At 37.1% G+C, this 23,287-nt stretch overlaps 4 protein-coding genes and 1 long non-coding RNA gene across 6 annotated transcripts in view; 3 read left to right on the top strand and 2 right to left on the bottom strand.

Annotated features, from left to right (window-relative positions):
- The first annotated feature begins 2,132 nt into the window (after window positions 1–2,132).
- LOC128018034 (uncharacterized) lies at window positions 2,133–8,395 on the top strand. The gene is made up of 15 exons (XM_052603431.1): window positions 2,133–2,522; window positions 3,227–3,420; window positions 3,631–3,844; window positions 4,001–4,076; window positions 4,203–4,486; window positions 4,600–4,662; window positions 4,944–5,020; window positions 5,166–5,219; window positions 5,580–5,785; window positions 5,933–6,035; window positions 6,133–6,295; window positions 6,439–6,542; window positions 6,756–6,900; window positions 7,311–7,437; window positions 7,815–8,395. Exons 1-15 carry the CDS (start codon window positions 2,475–2,477, stop codon window positions 8,108–8,110), a joined length of 2,154 nt encoding a protein of 717 aa, XP_052459391.1. The 5' UTR covers window positions 2,133–2,474; the 3' UTR covers window positions 8,111–8,395.
- LOC128018045 (uncharacterized) lies at window positions 8,133–11,837 on the bottom strand. 2 transcript variants are annotated; one of them, XM_052603435.1, is made up of 7 exons: window positions 11,449–11,837; window positions 10,336–11,000; window positions 10,191–10,236; window positions 9,604–9,695; window positions 9,368–9,478; window positions 8,958–9,234; window positions 8,133–8,624 (listed from the first exon to the last, which is right to left on the bottom strand). In XM_052603435.1, the coding sequence occupies exons 1-7, from the start codon at window positions 11,494–11,496 to the stop codon at window positions 8,400–8,402; spliced, it is 1,464 nt and encodes a 487-aa protein (XP_052459395.1). In that variant the 5' UTR covers window positions 11,497–11,837; the 3' UTR covers window positions 8,133–8,399. The 2 variants fall into 2 exon arrangements, with proteins under 2 accessions (XP_052459395.1, XP_052459402.1); XM_052603442.1 differs by having other exon boundaries at window positions 9,604–9,632.
- Window positions 11,838–11,918: 81 nt separating this feature from the next.
- LOC128018075 (tubulin beta-4B chain-like) overlaps window positions 11,919–23,287 on the top strand; it is a 238,394-nt gene continuing 227,025 nt past the window's right edge. The window contains exon 1 of the mRNA XM_052603463.1: window positions 11,919–12,098. Within this exon, the coding sequence (XP_052459423.1) occupies window positions 12,042–12,098 (57 nt within the window). The 5' untranslated portion in view covers window positions 11,919–12,041. The remainder of the gene's footprint in view (window positions 12,099–23,287) is intronic.
- On the top strand, window positions 14,577–16,198 carry LOC128018205 (uncharacterized). Its single transcript, XR_008184776.1, has 2 exons — window positions 14,577–15,520; window positions 15,831–16,198. It is a non-coding gene; the product is annotated as an uncharacterized LOC128018205 (long non-coding RNA).
- Window positions 18,584–23,287, bottom strand: part of LOC128017931 (complement C3) — a 181,462-nt gene continuing 176,758 nt past the window's right edge. The window contains exons 38-39 of the mRNA XM_052603409.1: window positions 19,679–19,814; window positions 18,584–18,997 (exon numbers count right to left, since the gene is read on the bottom strand). Coding sequence (XP_052459369.1) covers window positions 18,856–18,997; window positions 19,679–19,814 — 278 coding nt within the window. The 3' untranslated portion in view covers window positions 18,584–18,855. The remainder of the gene's footprint in view (window positions 18,998–19,678; window positions 19,815–23,287) is intronic.

The following is a 23,287-nucleotide window of genomic DNA, read 5'->3' as shown; positions in this document are numbered from 1 at the left end:
AAAAGGAATAAGGTGATCTGAGAGATAAGATGGGGATTGACCATTAAAGGTACAATTTGGAAGATATTTACAGTAAAATATCCAAAAACCACTAGGCTAGTGTTATATATTTTGTCCAGCTGATTACTAACAATAACTCAAGTGGTAGAGCATTGCGTTAGCAAACAAGCAAACACAAGGTTGGGGGTTTGATTCCCCGGGAACACATGATAGGTAAAAATTGATAGCCTGAATGCACTGTAAGTTGCTTAGGATAAAAGCGTCTGTTAAATGCATAAATTTAATTTAATCTCTAATGTTTTCAACTACTTGTAAATCATGAGAAAATTCCCATTCTAAATAGTGACACGGGGCAGTGCAGTCGCCTATCAATGACGTTAGTTACACTTTGTTACCGCCTTTACTGACGTAGAAACCACATGAAAACAGTGTCGTGGACAAATGCAGAAGTAGCTTCGCAACAAACTTCAACTAGAAAGAGATGCCGATCTCGCTTGTGTTTTACTCGACAGGTGAGTTGTTTTGATTCGTATCTTTACAGAAAATGTGTGCTATTATAACGATCAACAAGATTAGTATTATGGGGCATACACAACAAACGTGCAAGAGGGTCTGGCTGCAGACTTGCACTTGCACTCTCAGACTTGCACTCTCAGACACTTGCACTTCCGCTAGTGACGTCACTTGCAGTCTTTATTTTTTATTTCTTTATTTCTTTATTTATTTTACTTTTTGTTTGAATTTCCCAACTTTTTATAACAGTAGCCAGGTGGCGAAGACAAGAAAAAAATAAACAAAATTACAATGTCACTTGCAATCGCTACTTGCACTCTCTGCTACCTTGCAATCGACACAAATCGTGCTTGTTGCCAATGGAGACAAGAAGCTGTGGTGGTGAATAAACGCAACGCGCAAAGTTTCGCGTTAAGCATTTTTCCATATAGAATAAACTGTCCACAACTTGTTTATATACTGTCTTTGTCCATTAAGCTACATTATGTGTTTTATTTATAATGATTTTCTATAGGAGGAAAACGTTTAATGTACAATTTAACGCACTGCGTTCTGTACTCGTCTGCTTGCCTGTACGGAGCTGATCCTTTTAAAATCACTTAATGCATTTCATAATGCACGTTCATATTTGCTGGTCTGTATATACATTGAGTCAACAACAAGACATATAGGATAGGCCTACTGAATTGTCTTCATCATCTTAGTCTGTTATTAGGCCACATTAAGCGTTCGCATTGTGTTCATAGCCATCTTCTTGCCTTGTTGAACATTAAATAATAACTATATTTCGAATTTGGTCTTTTAATTGAACTATGCCATATTAAGTGTTTGTTTTTTTCTACAGGAGGAAAACGCTTAACGAAAGACTTTGTGTATAGTAGTAGACCTACTAATTTAGTTTTAATCGTTTAATCACCACCACAGCGTCTTGTCTCCATTGGCAACATGCACGAACGTGTTGATTGCAAGTGACGTCACAGGTAGCGGAGAGTGCAAGTAGCGATTGCAAGTGACATTGCAATTTAGTTTCTTTTTTCTTTTCTTCACCACCTGGCTACTGTTGTAAAATGTTGAAAGATTCAAACAAAAAGTTATCAATAAATAGAAGAAAATAATAATAAAAATAAAGACTGCAAGTGACATCGCTAGCGGAAGCACAAGTGTCTGAGATTGCAAGTCTGAGAATGCAAGTCTGAGAGTGCAAGTGCAAGTCTGCAGCCAGACCCTTCTCCAAACGTGGGGCAACGCGTCTCTAGGCCCGTGCGATACAGATACAACACAGTGATCTCAAATCTTGTAATGAAACATTCAGAACATTTTAATCTCCAGTCATACAGCAATTCAGAAACCTTACAAAGCCAGAAAAAAAGAGATTATTTCTAGAACCACTTAAGAGCTTTTATTTTTAACAACGTGTTTAAAAAAAAAAAAAAAAAAAAAAAAAAAAAAAAACTGTCATCATTGTGGAAATGGAAAAATAAAAATAAAAAATATTAATTCTGTTCTATTTCCACATTGCTGCTAATTCACTTCACTGCATATAAAAATGCATAAAGGAATATACAACGGCCTCAGAGCTGAGGCTCGACAGGAGAAAGATGAAGGAGCGCTGGACTATGGTGTAAGATCACTTTCAAAAAGATGTATGCACAACTTTAAGCATTCATATTCGTATTTTTAAACATTTGTGCGTAAATTAACTTAGTCACGCAAAATTACGTTTTCATACACGTGAGTCAATAAAATTACATTTGTGTTTTTATGTGAGTGTGACTCTAGAAGCTATGACTGTAAACATTCACGAGTACAACTCTGATTTCTACGACTACGAATTCTTCACTATGAACACAAATTCAAGTTTGTGGGTACGAGTAAAGAACAGTTGAAATGACGTCACTGCCGTCCCAGGGCAGGTAATCGAACCTCGATTCCATCTAACGCGCATGCGTCAAAGGTGAAAGATGGCTAACAACAGACCTGAGGCTGCCAACCTAGGCTCAGCATCACAGGTAAAATAAATAACGTGTTTATTCAACATTTTTTATACGATTTTACTATTTTGATAGCACTTTATAATGATATACATTTCTGCAACTCATAGACGTTATTGCTTTTGCTTGCAACCTATTTACTCGCTGTTAACTAGTGCTAGACGACGTTAGCGTTGATGAAGTGCTCTGTGTTAAAGTAACGTTATAGTTAGTGATGTTAGAACTAAACTGCTCTGTTATCATATGTTTAGCAATGTCGACCAAATCAGTAATGACAACTGAGCCAGATATATGAGTTAACGTCAACCAGCAAGTCATTGGAATGTCAATGAGCATAATGTGCTAATACAAACTTTTGACTCAGTGATTCAGTATCTGCTTTTTATTCACGACCAGAGTACCTGAACGATTGAGGGTAATAAAATAACGTTTAATTAACTTATTGATAAGCAATGCAACATTTGTTCAAAACCAGTCATTCAAGGTCATCAGTACATTCATGCATTCTATTAGCCAGACAGTCAGTTGCTTGAGACCAGCCGCAGGAGGTATGGACTGCACGGGTTCGGACGAGCTTGCTTTTTGGTCTAAATGTGGACCAAGACCCGGGCGTTGACAAGCCCTACTATGATTAATGTGTTTTGCAGGTGTTCTGTGTAATACTAAAAAATACCTATGGCTATAACATTTGGCATTTAGTTATTGTCTTTCTTATTACTCAGGGCCAATTAACAGACATCTTAAGCACAGCTCAAAACCTGGTGTTGCTGTTGAGAAACAGTGCACTGGCAAATGTCATGCCAGTCAGTCAGGGCAGTACAGGAGAAGCTGCTGTTGGACAGGGAGCACAGTCAGTGCCGACAGTGAGGCCTCAGCGCAATGACTCTGGACAGTCTGTGAAACAAGAAATGGCTCGGTAGGATACATGGGTCGTTTGTCTGCATTCATTTTGTAATTGCACACCCAGTGTAGGTACTTTTAGACAAACTAGGCCCCGATTCTAATGTAAGCAAAATATACATAACATAATCAGTCATTGAGAATGTAGATATATTTTAAGTTAGGTTGTTCTGTGTTGATGGATGATAACATATGAGAATAATAGTTTGCCATCTTATATGTTTAGGTCTTTTCCTGGATTTTTCCGAAAGGAGGCAAGAGGCAAAAAGCGTTTTGCACCATATACACCAACACAACCTGGGAAGAGCTTTTTGGTGAACTTTTTTCTTCTTGAAAAGCAACGTGAAAAAACACCAAATGGAGAAGAGGAACTGCAGCTTGTACTGGCTGGCCTTGGAAAACGTTCATTAACCCTTAATGAAAACATCACACATTCAGAGGTATGTAATCTTTAATTAACTTCCTTGCCTAAAGTAATATCTAAAGATTAAAAACACCCATCTTACAATTCATATTAATGCTTGATGTAATAAATATTAGTATGACCAAATAAAAATCATTTTAATACAGTTTTAATCCTGCTTCTGTCATTTTAGTTTTCAGATTTGCTTTTGAGCACATATCCAAGACTGGCAAATATCTGTGGAGGCTGGTTGCTGCACAAGTCCACAGGTATGTAGGCATATACACTGTATTAATGTCCATGGTTTCAAATTGTGTTTCAATGTACTCCCTAGATGAGTAATTGCTGTATATCCAGATTGGCTATATTTAGTATCTACAACTGTTCAATTTTAGGTGGGGGTGGGCAGCGGAGATTGGCTGTTATTCCTCCAGATTTAAATGGATATACCGGCCAGCAGCTAAAAGCAGTGAGCGGGAATGGAAAATACACAATGTACATTGCTCCTTTACAAGAAGAACTGGATACAATTCCTTTACCACCAGAAGCAAAGGAATTTGAGAAGATGCCCAAAGCTCAGTGTACAACCTGCAAGAAAATGGTTCCGCTTCAGATTCTTCCAGGACACATAAAGGAATGCAAAAAACAACTTGTAGATTTGTGCGATTCTGCTGAAGAAGTATGTTAAAGCTTGGTCTTTTAGGCATTATTTCAGGATTTATTGGATTGAAAAATTACATGTTTTTATTGTGTACTGCGCTGAAAAGTGTTGTTATTGTGTTTCATCCCCAGGAAAGCTGCAAGGAAGAAGATGAAGATGAATGCTCAGCTGCCCTTTGCTATGAGAAAAGCAAGGTAAGATACTTTTTGCTGTTATTTCTAAGTTTAATTTACAAATGCCATTTATCAGCACTCACAAATATATGTAAAAACAGCATTGTAACTTGTAATTGGTCTTTTCCAAGGTATTTTCTTTGCACCAATTGCAGGTCATGGTGTTATACATGTCACTTTGCTGGTGCTATAAATTTAGGCTCTACAAGTGTTGTTTAAGTTTCTTTAGCTTCGATATGTTTTCTTATATTTCAGGAGTAGTGTGATGCTTTATTCACATGCATTGTAAATTCATTTGTTAGACAGCTGAGTGTCCTGTGTGCGGAAATGCATTTCATCCTGAAATCATTGAGTTCCATGCAGCCAGTTGCGGATTACGGTAATGTTGGTTTCAGTGCTACTTTTTTATGTTGAATGTTGATTTGACAATAAATTAGATGTAAGGAGAGTTCCTGCCAAATTTTTAAATTTTAAATGTAATTGTTTATTGTTAATTCAGGACAATCTGTTTACTTTGTGTGCAGAACTTCAGATGATGATGGCCATGAGTCAAGTGATCCAATCAGTACCTTTCAAAGGTAAAATTGTATATTAGGGAATTATGGTGGTGAATTATGTTATCTGAACAATAAACCTTTAAAGAGATACTGCAGTATCAATTAGCTTTTTCCTGTTGAAAAGTGATGTTATGTGTGGTCATAGAGAAATCTAGTAATCCAGAAACATGGTATGTTTGTGATATTTTACCCGTTTGGACTTGCATTGAAGCCTCACCTCACTCCTGAGAACTTCACCAGTATAGGAGGATGTGCGAGTATTGTACCAGGCCTAACGGCCACCCTGAGAGACAGTAGCAACCACCTATGAAATCATAAAACCACTCATAGATTTAGTTGTGATTCAAATGTTCAATGTCTGTTTTTATTTATTTTTTTCAGTTCTGAGGATATCTTGAACTGGATCGGTTCTCAAGTTGATGAGACAAACACATTTTCCATCTGTGTGTCGCGAACTGATCTCTACAACAGAGGCATGCAACAGTGGCAACGGCAGAAGAAGACCTCACCCAAATGTAGACTTAAGGTCACATTCTTTGCCGAGGCAGGCATTGATAATGGTGCCCTTACCAAAGAATTCCTCACAGGTACAGGTGTATGTCCATATTTGTTAAATCAGACACATATATGTCAACAGGGGGCCTTTGGTGGTGCAATGGGCTCAAATGCTGATTGGATGAAAAAATGAACATTTGAAGAGACCTTTTGTATTTCATGTATTTGTTGTTTTCCAGAAATGCTGGTAGAAATAGAAAAAAGACTCTTTGTTGAAGGTCCAGATAAGAAAGGGAAGAATCCCGTTTACTGCCTTAACAGTTTGGACTGTAATTACTTCAGGTGTGTAATTAAGTTCTTTTTGCATGTTGTCTTTAAGCGTATTAATTGCAGTACTACTTTAGTTTATATGCAATTGTTTAATTATTCCATTTATTAGGACTGCAGGAGAAGTCATGGCAGCTAGTCTGGCACAAGGCGGACCTTGCCCTAACTTCCTGCGTGAATGGTGCTTCAGTTATCTCTGCTCTGGTGACTCTGACAGCATTCAAGTGTCTGCCAGTGATGTCACAGATTTGGAACTGTCACAGCTAATTGTAAAGGTAAGTCCAATTTTATCAGGGTCAATAATAGTATTAACTTCATTATGACATGGATTGCACAAATCTAATGAGTTGTTTGTTTGACCGTAGAGCACAATTATGGAAATGAGAACAACTTTCACTTAACACCAATCGACTTTCAGATAAACACCGCCAATGATGACAACATCAGCGACCTGATTGGTGACATTGTGACCTGCGGATACACTGGAATCGTGTCTGTGGATAAAAGGGACAGCATAATAAGGTATATTAACATTTTTGGTTTTCTTTATGGCAAGGGAGTATTGTACAACAATTTGTGACTTGATTTGGATTTTTTTCTTGCAAAGCTATGTTGTGAAACCACTTTTAAATGTCACCAAATTATAATTTAACAATTATATATTTTTTCCTACAGTAAACAGTTTTACCACAAAAGTAGAATCTCCTGATGAAACACTTTTATATTGTCTATTAGAGCTGTTATACTTCACTCCACCATGAGACTCATCCCGATGCTCGACCAGCTCAGAAAAGGCCTGCAGCTCTATGAACTACCAAAGATCATGAATACCCATCAAGACCTTTGCCAACCACTGTTTGTTACAGGGGAAGATGATAAGGTACATTCTTGTCTCAGACACTCTTAGGCCAGACCTGATTTTGTGGTCAACTTAGAGAAGTCCCTGTACATATTGGGGCTTACAGTACCATGGGAGGTTGCCGTTGGGGAAGCATATGAATGGAAAAGCCAGAAGTACACAGAACTAGCAGCCGAGGCAGAACTGTACGGCTGGCATACTCGGGTGCTTCCTGCTGAGGTTGGATGTGGAGAGTTTGTAGTCATTTTAACAACCAGGCTCCTCAAGGATGTGGGGATTTGTTCCAAAAAAAGTGCAGATTCTTCATAGGGATTGTAACAACACGTCCTAGTAGCTCGACATGGGTTTCTGGTTGCTTTTAATTAAGCATTTATTTTTTCTGCAAGAATTACTATGTTGAATGCAGACTGAAATGTATTTTCTTCTTAAAGGTAGATGCAGTCTTCATTTTGGAGAACAGCCGCCCTGTCTTCAGTGAGATTGGTTCTGCCAAACACCGCATGGAAACAAATATCATGAACTTTTTCCAGGACTACCTTCAGGAAATTGAGGATTCTGGTGTGTTTTAGCCAATATTGAATAATATAGAAGTAGTAAGCTTTTCTTCTGCTGTCCTGCAGTAATTTTTATACAGCACAGTGGAAATGGCTAGCTACGAATTTACAAATTCACAAGCCTTAATATATCTTTTGCAGAATCTTGATGTGAAATTTAATATTATGACCTCTAGAATAACACTGCTTCATGAAATTTTACAGACAGCCAGGGCTTTTAACACCCCCTGCTCCCAACCCAAAAAGGGGCTATGCTTAACATGTTAATCTGATTTAATTGAGGGATTGTATTAACTAATTGTATTAAGTTGAAAAACTATTAAAAAGATGCTGCCTTCCTTTAGTTATCCAGACTTACATTTAATCTCTTTTTTTTTTAAGAACAAGATGGCCCAAGCAACAACAGTATTGCTCCAGAAAGTTTGACTGTTGGACGAATCATGCAGTGGCTCACCGGACAGGGACACAAGCCCCTTCTGCCTAGTGAAAAGAAGGACTTTGTCATAAATGTGAAATTCCACCATGACTGTGACACACAGCACACTGTTTGTTTTCCTATTGTCAGCGCCTGCAGTCGTACAGTCACATTTCCCTCAGCACACCTGAAAACATTCAGTGAATTCAAAAACATTATGACATTAGCAATATGCCATGGGCAAACTTTTGACAGGGTGTAACAAGTAACTGCATAAGTCAAAATAGGCATTGAATTGTTTGGTTTTATTGCCATTTTCTTTGCCATTTTCTTGTTTCTGTGAATAACTTTATTCATTGTTACAAAACCATTGTTTTGCTGTTATTAATGGTTCACTTTAAAACCAAAATGAATGAGGAGTTAGTTTTTTACCTCACTGTTACTCCCTTGATAAAATGAAGTAATATCACAGCAAGCCTTTTGTAACTGGCAGTCTGTTTGCAAATGTTCAACTTCATTCCATTAAATCTTTTGTAAGGACTGCTTATATCTTAGGTGTTTCTTTGTGTCACACATAGACTTTCAATGCACTGAACCATTGATATATAAATGTCTCTGCCAAATGATTCTGACGATGCAGAGGGATCGATCATGGACTGTACAGTTTCCATACTAGCTGGAGTCAGCGGGCACTCAATTTCTGGGACTTCAACTCCATAAGGTTCTTCAGGCACACCATCAAACATCTCCCAGTCAGTTCCAAACAGCTCCGTGTTCTGAAAATAATGTTATTTTGTATGAAACAACATTTAGAAGTATTTGAAAACACTGCCAAGCACACATTGACGTACAAAGGCCTAGTGCAGTGACTAAAGGAAATGAAAATCAAAATTAAGCTCAGTTGACTGTCTAATTGTGTGCTTAAGTGAAGCAACACACTACTCTTACATACTTCTATATTATTATTCAATAACTTTCTTCAAGAGTTATTGACACCATTCAAAAACTTTAAATTTCAGCTTTTTATATAAGTCTAAATCGACACTTTCAGGTTGAAAACATTTGAACTGCATTTTGTTACTGCACTTTGAGAGATAGCTTCAACAAACCTGCAAATCTTCATCTGCGTCACAAGGGTTCTGCATGTGACCCATAACCCAGAGTTGGTTAGGGGTGAGTCCACCTTCAGATCGTAAGGGATGGTTGTCCCAGCCTTCTGTGAATGTGTGAAGGGTCTCTGCCAGACGCGGAAGGAACACATAATGGGCACAAAACAGATGGACAGCATCTGACAAATCCAATAGGCCATCTTCTTCTAGACTGTGAAGAACTTCATAGTACAGATGAGTGACAGAGGTCCAGACATCTCGCCATAGGCGTTCAATCCTAAATAAGAAATAACAGGCCTTATTCAACTCAAAAGTAATCATTCACATAGTCTTACTTAAAATACTTTACAACAATGATTTAACATTCTCACTATGAATATACTGTAGATTATGTAAATTATCATTTTAACCTTTGGTTGTGTACGCTTCGCCCAGCGATGAAGCTCCCTCTTCCGGTGCCTTTAACACTGAACATGGTTTCAGCAATTGCGACATTTTCAACGCCTTCATCTCCCCTGACCCTGTAAAATGAATAGGGGAAATGCTCAGTTATAATTATCATTTATCACAACAGAATATTCCATTGAACATTACTGAAATGATCAACAAGAGCATAGAAACAGTAGCACAAGATATCACTATTTACCTGGAAGGCCAGCCAAAGTTTTCCACTGCCTTGAGGAAAAATGAAAGGGCAGTGTTTGAGCAGTTATTTGTTGCTGGTTCCAGATACAGTATCTATACAGACAACAGAGTTTCATATAGTGAATCTGCAAACGTTTAAATATACTCACATTGCCTACTGCACACACAATAATGACTTAGGTTAAAGTATATTACCAAATGTAATGCACCAAAAATTTGCTCATTAAACGTGACTTTTGCTGTGCACATGGATAAATGCACAATATTAAACTGCATGTAATCAACTACTGTTGTCCTTTATTTTGATATTTTTACTTTTCATCTGACCCAACTGTCTTGTTTTTCTTAATGTCTTAATTCAATGGAGAAACGAAAAAATGAATTTGCAAAAACCAAAATCAGACAGTTATTTGAATTTGGTTTTGTCATTATACGTTTTGGATTCAAAAATGAAAAAAAAAAAATAATAATAATAATACGGACGGACCCATATGCAGTCTATCAACAGTGAATACATGAACACAAACATATACAGGAAGAATAAAGCACTATAATAAAAGCAGTAAAAAAAAAAAAAAAGTGATGCACCTTTCTTGAGTAACCATCTATTGCTCCAAATATGACGATGTTGTACCTTGAAATTAAAAGGATGAGATGACAATGAGCAGTCAATGAAAAGAGCTGCATTAACTCAACACCCATAATAAAGTACATAAATAAATGAATATCTTACCTTATGAGCTTATGGTTAGTGTCCACGTGCACTAATGACAAAGGCCGCTGTACGAAGTATGTCCTCCTGACGATGCAACCCAGCTGTGTCATTCTTTCCAAAATTCCTGGAGCGTCAACTCTGTGCATGGACTCCTTGATGCGATTCCACTGAACTCTATGTCCATTTGATTGGAGACAACCTTTAACCATTCTGTATCCTGCGTTTGGGATCCTGGTTTTTATGGAGATGACAGCATCATCCAGTTCACTGTCAGATAAACTGCTGTATGTAAGTCTTGTGGACAACCTGAGTTCATGCATACGCCGGAAAATTGTACTTTGGCTGACACCCAGCAGGTTGGCGATACAAGACACTGGTAAGGGCATGTCAATGAGCCGGGACAGCAGCTCCTCAGAAAAACAAAATTCTGGTCGGCCGCGTCCTCCTTCTCTAATAAAAACACAAGGACTCTCTTGGGAAAGAGCTGCGTGGATCATTCTTTGAAGGGATAAAAGACACTCCACAATTTCAGCTGGGATGTTTAAAATGCTAGATGCAGATGTCAGAATAAAGGCTTCCTGATTTACAACGTACTGGAAGTAGTCCAAATTAAAGTATGGTTGACTTAACGTGTCAGTGATCCTTGATTCCAGACGCTGCAGTAACTGAGTAGCCAGTGGTCCCTGTAAATGCCAAAATACATATTAGATGCAATACATGGTACCGTTACCTTAGCCGTACCAATTCAACATTATGTAACGTTAGGCTAAATAGACATTCAAAACATTACAACTGAAGTATGTTTGCAAACTAATAGGCGTAACTAAGTTAACGTTATAATTATTTTGCAAGCTAAAGCAATTACTTCGTCTGTTCATTACTGATTTGGTCGACATTGCTAAACATATGATAACAGAGCAGTTTAGTTCTAACATCACTAACTATAACGTTACTTTAACACAGAGCACTTCATCAACGCTAACGTCGTCTAGCACTAGTTAACAGCGAGTAAATAGGTTGAAAGCAAAAGCAATAACGTCTATGAGTTGCAGAAATGTATATCATTATAAAGTGCTATCAAAATAGTAAAATCGTATAAAAAATGTTGAATAAACACGTTATTTATTTTACCTGTGATGCTGAGCCTAGGTTGGCAGCCTCAGGTCTGTTGTTAGCCATCTTTCACCTTTGACGCATGCGCGTTAGATGGAATCGAGGTTCGATTACCTGCCCTGGGACGGCAGTGACGTCATTTCAACTGTTCTTTACTCGTACCCACAAACTTGAATTTGTGTTCATAGTGAAGAATTCGTAGTCGTAGAAATCAGAGTTGTACTCGTGAATGTTTACAGTCATAGCTTCTAGAGTCACACTCACATAAAAACACAAATGTAATTTTATTGACTCACGTGTATGAAAACGTAATTTTGCGTGACTAAGTTAATTTACGCACAAATGTTTAAAAATACGAATATGAATGCTTAAAGTTGTGCATACATCTTTTTGAAAGTGATCTTACACCATACTGGACCGTCTCATCCGCTCCGTTGTCATGGAGATGGGATTGCGTCATAATGCAGCACGGCTGGAAGCAGGCTGACGGGAGCGCGCACTAGTCTCGGCGAGACAGTCGTCCGAAGAGGGTGTGATAACGAGCCGTTGAGATTTGACCTTTTCCAACCTCATTTTCGTCGCTTTGAAGTCGCTGGACATCTGAGGTCAGCATGCGCGAGATCGTGCACCTGCAGGCGGGCCAGTGCGGGAATCAGATCGGAGCGAAGGTAATCGAAAATAAAGAGGCTGTTATTTCAACACACCACCATTCGCTTCGATGTTCTGTTATAATATCATATCATCAAAATATTTCTTTGCCGTTTTACTATCGCGAAATCGATTATTTTAGGTATGTCTTGCTTACCCAAGTCAACAACCAAAACCTTGCAGCAATGCAAAGAAAAGTGTTTTTCTTTTCTTTTTAAAAATCAGAATATGTTTGGTGACTTAACTGAAATGAATGTAATTGAAAATTAACTCAATAAACATAGTAGGCAGTTTAGTTTTCGTTTAGGATAGGCTACGATTAGAACAGTAGCCAAATATTACGAAAAATATTAGGGAAGATCACACACATCTCCTGCATCATAATTAAATTAACGTAAAACCTCCTAATCTTTCACATGAAATGAGTTTAATAAAAAAAAAAAAAAAAAAAAGACGCTCTGCATTAACTGGTGACAGCCGGTTGCGAGGGTGGCAGGGGCGTCGCTAGGCCCTTTTTAGGGGGGCTTCAGCCCCCCTAAACTTATGCCCAGCCCCCCTAAAAATTATTTGATTAATTAATTAGTGATCGCTTCAGTCCCCTTTAAAATCTCATTTGAGACGGTGGCAAGCTGCATCAAGCATCTCCTCCCCTTATCTGAGTCTGCATGGATTCAGCGCGTTTTTCAATCCACAGGGGCGCCGAGCAGAGCGAACATCAGAGAGTACAAGGTGTGTGTGTGTGTGTGTGTGTGTGTGCGTGTGTGTGTGGTGTGTGTGTGCGTGCGTGTGTGCGTGTGGTGTGTGTGTTCTCGCATCCAATACCAGTACGTCTTCGCTGCGTTCACTTTCAGCCTTTATCACAGTGTGACAGATTTTTTTTTTCTTCCAACAAAAATGAAGCGATTAACACCCATGAAAACATACTTTAGAAAACGATCATGATTTATTTTAATTTACTTTTTGAAATTGAAAACATATTATTGTGTATTTCGGCATTACATTATGCAGCCATGCAAAATAAATTATTAATGACACACATCATTGTCTGAAAGTACTAAATGGCACAGAGAGAGAAACATCATGTGGAGTTATTTTGTTTTCTATTATTAAACATAATTTTGTATTAAGTAATAATTAATCATTAGTGTATCATGATACATATATTAGAGTAAGAGTAGGCTAAAGGGATCTGTGATTTTTTTTTTTTTTTTAAGTAATTGATTTATAGAAGTGGCAAATTGATAATGATGTTATTTTTAATAAATATAAATAAATATAGAACAGATTAAACATATTGCCAATAGACAATTACATTAATACATGTTTTGTCTATATTCTTAATGAATATTAGCTGGTTAGTTAAATGATTTGAAATGAAATAAATGTTCAGGGGCTGACTTGATGTATAACCAACCGTATTGTTGATTATAAAGGCTAAAAAGCTAAAAATTAATAATAATAATAATAATAAAAATAAAATATAATAATTTATATTTCATTGTAGATGGATATAAAACATTTTTTTTGTCGTGCGGGAGTAGGTCTGCAAATGAGCAACAGTCAGGTGAGAATAGAACAGCCAGCCTCACACACACACACACACAATACCACTGTGTTCCCAAGATTCATTGCAGTCATTGAACCCTTATGTTGTTTTAATTTTCTGCCAATTTCCACATACATTTCATAAGAAAAAGCAGTGGTATCATCAAAGGATAAACATGAATGTCCTAATACTGAATCAGGAAGTCTTTATTGTAAAAAAAAAAAAAAAAAATCTACATTCCCAATTCAAAATTTTCCAGTGACTGGTCACATGTAAAAAACTGTATTAGTTTTTTTTTACAGTGTTATATATGGCTCAGTCAGTACTCCTACTCCCATATATGAAATACAGGGAATACAATGGAATAGTGGATTGCAATAAGGTTAGTAGTATACAACCCTACCCTAATAGTAAAATAATATTTTTTAATCATACCCTTATTGGGGGCTGAGCCCCCCTAAAATCAAAATCTTAGAATCGCCACTGGAGGGTGGGAACGAATGTCCCCAGCAGTACTGAAAAGTCTTTCACTGGGCACAGAGGTAGATTTATTGCCATTTTTGCCAGCAGTGAAAATCGCTGCTGGTTTGTCTTCCACCACTGAAGCTTATCTCCACGTCAGCACCCGATGTGACTGGCTGGCTCTGTATTGCTACGGTATAAATCGTCCCAGCTGCTCAAGATTCCTGCACTGAAAAAAGTAATAAGTAAATTTACTTAATTTTTATTTGGCAAGTTTTTGCACAAGCATATTTCAAGTAAATTTAACACATTTGGAAATTAAGTAAATCTACTTAAGTTAAGTAAAAAAAATAAAATAATAATACGTACATTTTATTGAGTAAAATTTAATTAAATAATATTGAATTAATGCATTTAGCAGACACTTTTATCCAAAGCAACTTACGGTGCATTCAGGCTAACAATTTTCACCTATCATGTGTTCCCGGGGAATCAAACCCACAACCTTGCACTTGCTAATGCAATGTTCTGCCACTGAGCTACAGGAACACTTCAAGATTTTGTGCAAAATAAGTGCAAATTTCACTTACTTACTTTTTTATTTTGGAAAAGTTTTTACAACAACAATAAACCCGAAACAGATAAATGTAAATTATATATATATATTTTTTTCAAAACAGATTTATCAAATGAGGGTAAATAAGTCTCTCACTTCTGTCCCTTTAAACCAGTTTACAGCAAAGACAGCACGAAGGACTGGATTCACATGATAAATATTCTGCAATTAAGAAAACAGACAAAAGAAATAGCACTGTAAAACCCGATAAGTAACTTAACTGGACTACTTTGATGATGTTTTTCTTACCTTTCTGGACATGGACAGTATACCGTACACACAGCTTCAATGGAGGGACTGAGAGCTCTCGGACTAAATCTAAAATATCTTAAACTGTGTTCCGAAGATAAAAGGAGGTCTTACATGTTTGGAACAGCATAAGGGTGTGTTATTAATTACATAATTTTCATTTTTGGGTGAACTAACCCTTTAAGGCTGAGACCACAATCGAGCTGTTCAATTATATAGGTTTTGCTGACATCAGTAACAATTTTATGACAACTAATCTTTTGTCTAAATTACAATCTTTGTGGATGTGGTTGTAGTTATTAGCTGGCTAATAACAAGGAGCTTTGAGTGAGAGCTAGTAGTTACAGTTTAGCTGCTACCAAGCAGTTTAACATTAGTTGGAGAGCCAGAATTGTTCTTTCTTTTCAATATTACTTAAGTTGCACATGATTTCCAATTGGTTTGTTTTGTTAAAAACATCTTGCCTTATGATACAGGAAATTGCTGGCTTTAGAGGAGAAGATGCCTGCCTACAAATGCTCCAATTGCCGTAGACTCAAAACAAGAGCCTGTGGGATCACCTTTCACCTGTAAGATATGACAATATTATGATTATATAATTGTTAGTTACTTAGTGGATGTGGGTCCTGTTACACAGTATTATAAGACAGTATTATAAGACTAGTGTTGACCCAAAGCTTCTTACAAGTTTGTTTACACGATCGCAGAATATTTATTTGACACCTTCTCATAACTAGTTTAGTGTGGTTGTCTTATTCTAAAGTACACACATGCATACTGTGTTTGACTATCTGTTTGAAGAATTTATCACAACTGATACAGTCTGAATTGTATGATAATGTCATTCAAGAAGCTGTCCTGTGATGTCTGTCCTGCCAGCCTGGTGACAGATGCTGCATCAAGGACCAGAACTTCCACCTGCTGACTTTAAACACATTGGAGGTCTGGTGATGACATCAGAAGACACAGTGAGGGTCGTCAGGGCAGCAGAGTGTGTCATTCATCAGCCAGTACTAGACGATCACAGCCCATCAAACTGCTAGAGGTCATGTTCATTGTACGAAATAGGGTCAGAGGATGTGTTTGTACTCGGGGAGCACAACGGCAAAATGGAGTATGGCATAGACAGCCACCACCATTCGCTGTTAACATTAGTTGTGTTCCTGTTTGACAAACCTTACCTTACAAAGTAACAACATGTGACAGAAGCTTAATAAAACCGTCTTTTTCAAAGGGCATTAGCGAAAGCTATGTTTTTTGGGTCATTTTTTATCTCTGTCCTCCACAGTAGTGTTCTCTCTACAGGATTGGGATTTCAACATGCAGCATTTCTTTATGTACATTTGTAAATCTTGTACCTATTTTTTTTTTTTTTTTTTTTTTTTTTTTTTTTGCAAATATATGTCACTTTTATAATAGTTTAAAAATATAGACTTTTGTGTAATTATTCCAGATTTTGTGTAGTCATTCTATATTAGATCTCCTCACTTAGAAATAGTCCAAATAGTCTACAGGGCATTTTACAAAACACATGAGCATACCTTGGCAAATAAATGGTCTTAAGTACTCATAGTTCATTTTATATTGATCTGCTTTTGCACACAGCTTCCAAGACCTGGTGCTTGGGCTCAGTTGTATTTCTAAAGTCACATCAAGTGACCTAGAGGGCTGAAATGTGGTCAGTTGAGATGCTGCAGAAATACGGCAGAAAGAAAAAACAATATTCTAGCCTCTATAACTCTGCGCCAATAATTCATCTTCAGTATTAATCTTTTCAATTAATTTTGTTAAAGGTTTTGTTTAATATTATTTATTTTTATGTTTACATACATCTGTAAATGGTGTTTTGCATGTAATGTCACTTCTTTGTATGCAATATTGACATTCTCTTACATAATAAGTCATGCTGCTGGCGCTGCATTTAACATCTGTGAGAGCCTTTTGTCTCCCCTTCCTTCCTATGAACAACTGAAGGCAATAAGAAAAAAAAAAACTCAACCTCAAATTCCTTCTGTGTAACTGTTTTTTAAGTTTTATCTTCTTTATATAAGCATCCAGACCTGAGATGCTCCAGGCACAGGGATAGTGAGGTTTTTCTTCTTAAATATTCTAGAATGGACTAAATTATTCATTAGGCTTCTATGTGAGGCATCACTGCATCATCAGTACCTCTTCAATATCTTTTTGATCCAAAATAAATCCTGTCAGAAAGCAAATTTCTGGACCTGTTTATTTTATATCATTTAAATGTCTGTTCATGTTTGGCCTTAATTTACACAAATTTCATTATGATATCTATTCAGATATCCACACAGCAAAATCCCCAGTGTTAATTTAACACTCTGAGTGTGGATTATATAAACACTGAAGCAGTGTTAAAAGTAACACTGAAGCAGAGTTGAAGTTAATTAGATAATTAATAAGTTAATTGAGTTATGATTGACCATTATTGAAGACACCTGATGTTAACAAGCAGAATCACCAAACGAGAAAATCAAAATTTCTGTGTCACCATTATAGTGTTCAGTGTTTGCTTTAGTTGGGATCTTGACCCTTCAGTTATTATCTTTAGATTTTGTGTGGCTGTGGTAACTGAGTTACACCATACAGACAGACCACAGCAAAGGCAATCTTATGGTATTGATTGCGGTTTGGACTAATTGTCATGGATTGACCTGAATGCCTGAGTTCAGGTTTCTTTACTGTGTACATAAATAAGATGGATAAAAAAGTGATCCAGCATTTTTTGCCATAGTACGACATGTTTTTAAAACTTAGTTCTACATAAAGAAAGAATTCTTTTGTTTAGACACACAGACATCAAGAATCAGCGTGAGCATCACAACAACGGTGACCATCAAAAAAGCATGTTGTAGCCAATAAAAACTCATCCATGGCTCCCATCATGCATTGTGGCATGAATAAATTATGAGCTGATCGGTCTTTTTAACTTTTTATTCTAACTATATTTTATTTTTGCTGTTTTTATGTGAATTTTTAGTATCTAGTTTTGTGATGTTCAGAGTAGATCCGTTTATCTGAATATGCTGTTTGTCACCGTTTTTGAGATTCATACGCTGATTCTTGTTATCTGTGTGTGCCTAAAATTAAAACTCTTTAATAAAAAAAAAATTCTGAATCACAGAATCACAAGAAATGCCTACAAAATGTATAGAAAATACTGACTCTTTCGTTGTGTAATCAAAGCTGTTACAATCAATAATGATCCATAAGAAGAGAAGAGACTGTAAAAGAGTTCAGTGATTAAGGTCAAGCAACAATTACATTAAAACATAATCATCAACACCCAGTGATTTTTGCTCTTGGCTTGACAAACAAACTTTTAATTTAAAAAGTCACAAGCCAAGATCCCAACTAAAGCAAACACTGACCACTATAATGGTGACACACAAATTGTGATTTTTCTTGTTTGTGATTCTGCTTGTTAACATCAGGTGTCCTCAATAATGCTCAATCATAACTCAATTAACTTCTTAATTATCTCATTAACTTCAACTCTGCTTCAGTGTTACTTTTAACACTGCTTCAGTGTTTATATAATCCACACTCAGAGTGTTAAATTAACACTGGGGATTTTGCTGTGCAGAAATTATCCTTTAAGTCTCTTATGGTTCTATTTCAATCATTTTAATATCACAAAGCTTCTTATAATGTTGGATTTGTGATAAAACATCAGAACAATCACAACATGCTTGCAAGGCACTGTTTACCACACCATAATTAATTAGTCAGGTGTCTAAAAATAACATTTTCCAGTTTCATTTAGTCACCCTTTTGTTTAGTTTCTTTTTTGTACGAAATTACAACAAAGTATTTTGGCTCAAACAATATTATTTAAGATTTAATGAAAGTGTTCTGTAATTAATGAATAGGTATTATATGATTATGTAAGACATCCAAAATTTAAGAGGCTGTTCTGGAGGTCAGTAATGCCGATGTATCGCTCCCGGTGTTGTGGAGTTTGGCTTTCTTCTCTTGTAGGCCAGTATTCAACCCAGGTATGCTCTCCAAAAACATACTGCAGACTAAAACAACAGAAAGTCAAGTAAAAAAAGACACAATGACTGAATTAGCTGTATAATTTTATATGTAAAGATCAATGAAAAATATGGATGTTTAAGGTGTTAAAAAAGATTTTTTTTATATATATATTTTGCTATTCATGTTGATTATTATACATTTTTGAAAAACGTTCAATAACATTCAGTTACACTAGAGCAAAACATGTTCATAACAATACACGTCTAATGGTCTTCTCTTCTTTAAGGTTTTCTTGTAAAAAAATGGCTTCCTAAATGATGGTTATATCAAACAGACTTTTGTTTTAACAGACAAAAGTTTTTAATATATATATATATATTCAAATTTTTCAAACAAAATATCTTTAAATATTTACTTAGGCCAATATTTTTTTTTTTTTCAAGAATGACAGACTTTTCTTCCCTTTAATCTCTGGACAAATTATAGCACCACATATTTGGCTTTAAACAACACAAAAATGATCAAAATCAACTTAAAATATTTTCATCATAGATAATTTGTGTTGTTTATCATATTTTAATCAAGATCCTATTCTTGGTTACTAAGCAGCATTATGATTGAAAACAACTGTCACATCATTGAGCCATGCACAACAATCTACAGACTTTGAAGGCATAAATCTCAGGCAAATCCTGCTCTGTTGAAGACACACAGTGGACACCTACCTTCCCCCGAGCTCTGGCAGGTCAACAGATCTGCCCATGATGAGGTACGACTTGCCTTTCACCAATCCTAAATGTTCTCTGCAACTTGGACGAGCCAAAAATGGTCTCACTTTCCCCTCAACATCCACATCAGTGCCTACAGGACAGAACAGTGTTTAGGAAACAATTCTACTGCAATGCAATTAATTCTTCTATAGAGCATCAATGGAGAAGGGAAACTGCATTTAACAGGAATCAGAAACATTTCAAATGCATGGCAGCTGTCAGGTGATGTGGCCCAAATGAATAATAATAATAATAAATTGTATTTGTGATGCGTCTTTCTTATACTCAAGGCAGTACAACAGCATAAAACAATAAAAGAAACAACAATATAATAAAAATCATGATGACAACACAATAACAACAATGGAAACAACAACTGTAAGATTATAACTTAAAAGCTTCACTAAATTTATGTTTTGAGTAATTTCTTAAAACAATAGGAAAAGGCAGAGAATTCCACAACAGGAGCAATACAAGAGAAAGACCTCCCGCCCATAGTTTTGAGTTTACAAAGAGGCTGGTACAGAATAAAAGAACCAGCAGAGCTGAGAGACCAAGAGAGTGCACATCTTCGTCTGTGTCTGAAGTCAGTTGTAGTAGTTCTTGTGTTTCTCTTTTCTTCAGTGATTCTGTTTGTTAACAGCAGCTGTTCATCACTAATTCACAATCAGCACTTAATTAATTACTTAATTTCAATGTATATCCTCTTTTAGTGAACTAAACGGAATTAAGTTCAGAGTACTCTTAACTGTTAGTTATAAAAATTTAATGGTTTAAAGGCAGTGGCCCAAAAGAGGTGCCGGTACTCTATTATAGCATATATATATATATATATAGTAGTGGTGGACCGTTACCGCAGCACGTTAACGCGAGACTCTTATCGGGCGGTAAAAAAAATATCGCCTTTAATCTATTCTCAAAGTTGGGTTGGGAGCTGGGTCTATACAAATGATGACTTTCACCTTGATATTTTATATAACCGACTGGCTGAGGCCAGCCTTAAAAGATGCTCAGGACAGTTGACGGGCCACTGCTGCGCATCGTCACGAAAGCTTATCTTTTTCACATGTTTTTACGCCTTACCGCTTGTCGATTTAAACATTAAAGCATCCAAACACAAGACGCGGAAAAGCTGAACGGAGTAGCTGGTTACTGTTTTGATCAAAACACTTGAACATTGAATTTGCCTATTTTTGCTCTATTGCGACAAATACATATGAAATATGTCAAAATATCCACCTTGGAAATTAGGCTCGAAAAAACTGAAAGTTATTTCTTAAGTGAAAGTAAACAGTTGAGGAAAAAAAAATGGGATGTGTATTATATTGGATGTGTTCATCGTCTCTTAAAGTGACCGCGCCTAATTTAGCGACTGGCTGCTGTAATGTTAATCCAAGAAAATGAAAATGAAAATCACTCACTGCTCTTGACTACTTTGTAGTTTTAACAGTCAAACCAAAAATTATTCAGAGATTCATAGACACCTACAAACTTGAAAAAAATGTAAACATTGTGTAAATAGCACAATTAAATAAAAATAAACGAACATACAAATTAAAAAATTTCAAACAGGGTCCACTGGTACAACCTTCACCGGGGCCCCGCTGACCCCAGCTACGGCCCTCACGCCTGTTTCACACATACTCCGTCTGCAGTGCGTATGCAGTCCGTGTGCGTTACGTATGTGGTGCAGCATGTACAACCATCCCTTAATGCTTTTTTTTTCTTTGGTAATATGTGCAGGGTTGTCTTGCCCTGGCAACCAAAAACACACTTCTTTTGTGACTTTTCGCGACGCTCTCGCTCTGATCAGTGAATCGCTCTGATCAGGGAAATGTCTGTGCTCAGCCTCGCTATACGAGGTTAATCTAGATTAATTTCAAGATCACAGTGAGATTAATCTAGATTTAAAAAATTAATCTATGTGTCTGACTTGCAGCGATATCATCTAGGCTTTATGGGGTATTAGTCAGCGAGTCAAATGAATCTGACCGTGTTGTTTTAGTTCTCAGAGTCTGAATCCAGGAGAGAATATTAAGTGTTGTTAACTGTATTTGAATTTTTACCGAGCCGAGTGTGCGCGTTTCACACACCCTCTCCGGCCACGTTGAGTTGTTACTGACAGCGGCAAAAGCGACGCATGCGCTTTTCACTTGTTAAACTAAAAGGGTGTATGGGTAATGTAGTTTCTGCTCTCGGTGGGACGAATTAGTAAGCCTGCATTGTGAAGGGTGCTCTGAAAAGTGGCAGCGCAGGCAAAAGATTAAAACCTCTATTAAAACGAGAAGGGTATTCCCGCACAACCGGAGGCTGCAGTTTCAGGACAGCAACTCTGTGACCGCAGCTTTAGGACCCTAGTTTTTTTGTGACAGCGTCACCTACTGTACTGGATCAACACTAATTAAAGATGGACGACATGGACAGCAATCAGACGGTGAGTACCGATATTTAATTAAGTTTTATTTTATAACGTTTAAACAGTGTGTAGTTTGAATAGTGAGAACTGCTACCTATGAATTAATAATTAATTCCCAACAAATTAAGAATTTTGTGAGCTAGTTTTATTAGTTACTACGACGTTAATTCGTGGCCATGATTTCATAAATCCTTGTTGAGTTTTAATGATGAAATATTATAAGTGAATCTAGCCTGCACATTAAAGGGGGGGTGAAATGCTCGTTTTCACTCAATATCCTGTTAATCTTGAGTACCTATAGAAAAGTACTGCATCCTTCATAACTCCAAAAAGTCTTTAGTTTTATTATATTCATAAGAGAAAGATAGTCTGTACCGATTTTTCCCAGAAAAACACGACCGGCTGGAGGCGTGACGTGTGGGCGGAGCTAAAGAATCACGAGCGCGAGTAGGCTTTTGCGTTGAGAGCATGTGGAAGCTGTGACATTACCGTGAGGGAAAAACCATCATCCAAAACAAACCATGGCTAACAGTCAGATTCAGCCGTTTATTTATGATCCAGAATCAGATCCAGAGGCTGAAACTGAACGAGAGCAGCAGCAGCAACGACTCGCTCCGAGCGGGGCTCGAACCCGGGTCTCCGGCATGGGAGGGGACGCACTAACAAGGAGGCACAGATATTTTAAGCAGTTTTACTCACCGCCTGCAGTTCCAACACACGATCGTGACCATTTTTCGTTGGGATTGCATCATCCTTAAGAAATAAACTATACGCAAATCCGTCGTCAAACTGGGCCTTGTTTGTAAAACAAGCATCTTCGAAATGCAGGGAACAAACACAAACACTTGCACAACTCCGTTGATGATCTGTAAAAATAAACTCCATCCACTGGTCCCTTAATGCTTTTTTTTTTCTTTGGTAATCTGTGCAGGGTTGTCTTGCCCTGGCAACCAAAAACACACTTCTTTTGTGACTTTTTGCGACGCTCTCGCCCTGATCAGTGAATCGCTCTGATCAGGGAAATGTCTGTGCTCAGCCTCGCTATAGGGGAGCGCGCGCTCTTCCGGCAGAAGTGCCCTAAGGACCCATATAAGGAAATTCCGCTCCATCTAACGTCACACAGAGCCATACTCGAAAAAAACTTTCCG

Source organism: Carassius gibelio, chromosome A1 (genome assembly GCF_023724105.1).
Source record: "Carassius gibelio isolate Cgi1373 ecotype wild population from Czech Republic chromosome A1, carGib1.2-hapl.c, whole genome shotgun sequence".
NCBI classification, from domain to species: Eukaryota; Metazoa; Chordata; class Actinopteri; order Cypriniformes; family Cyprinidae; genus Carassius; species Carassius gibelio.
This window is presented reverse-complemented; position numbering and strand designations above follow the sequence as displayed.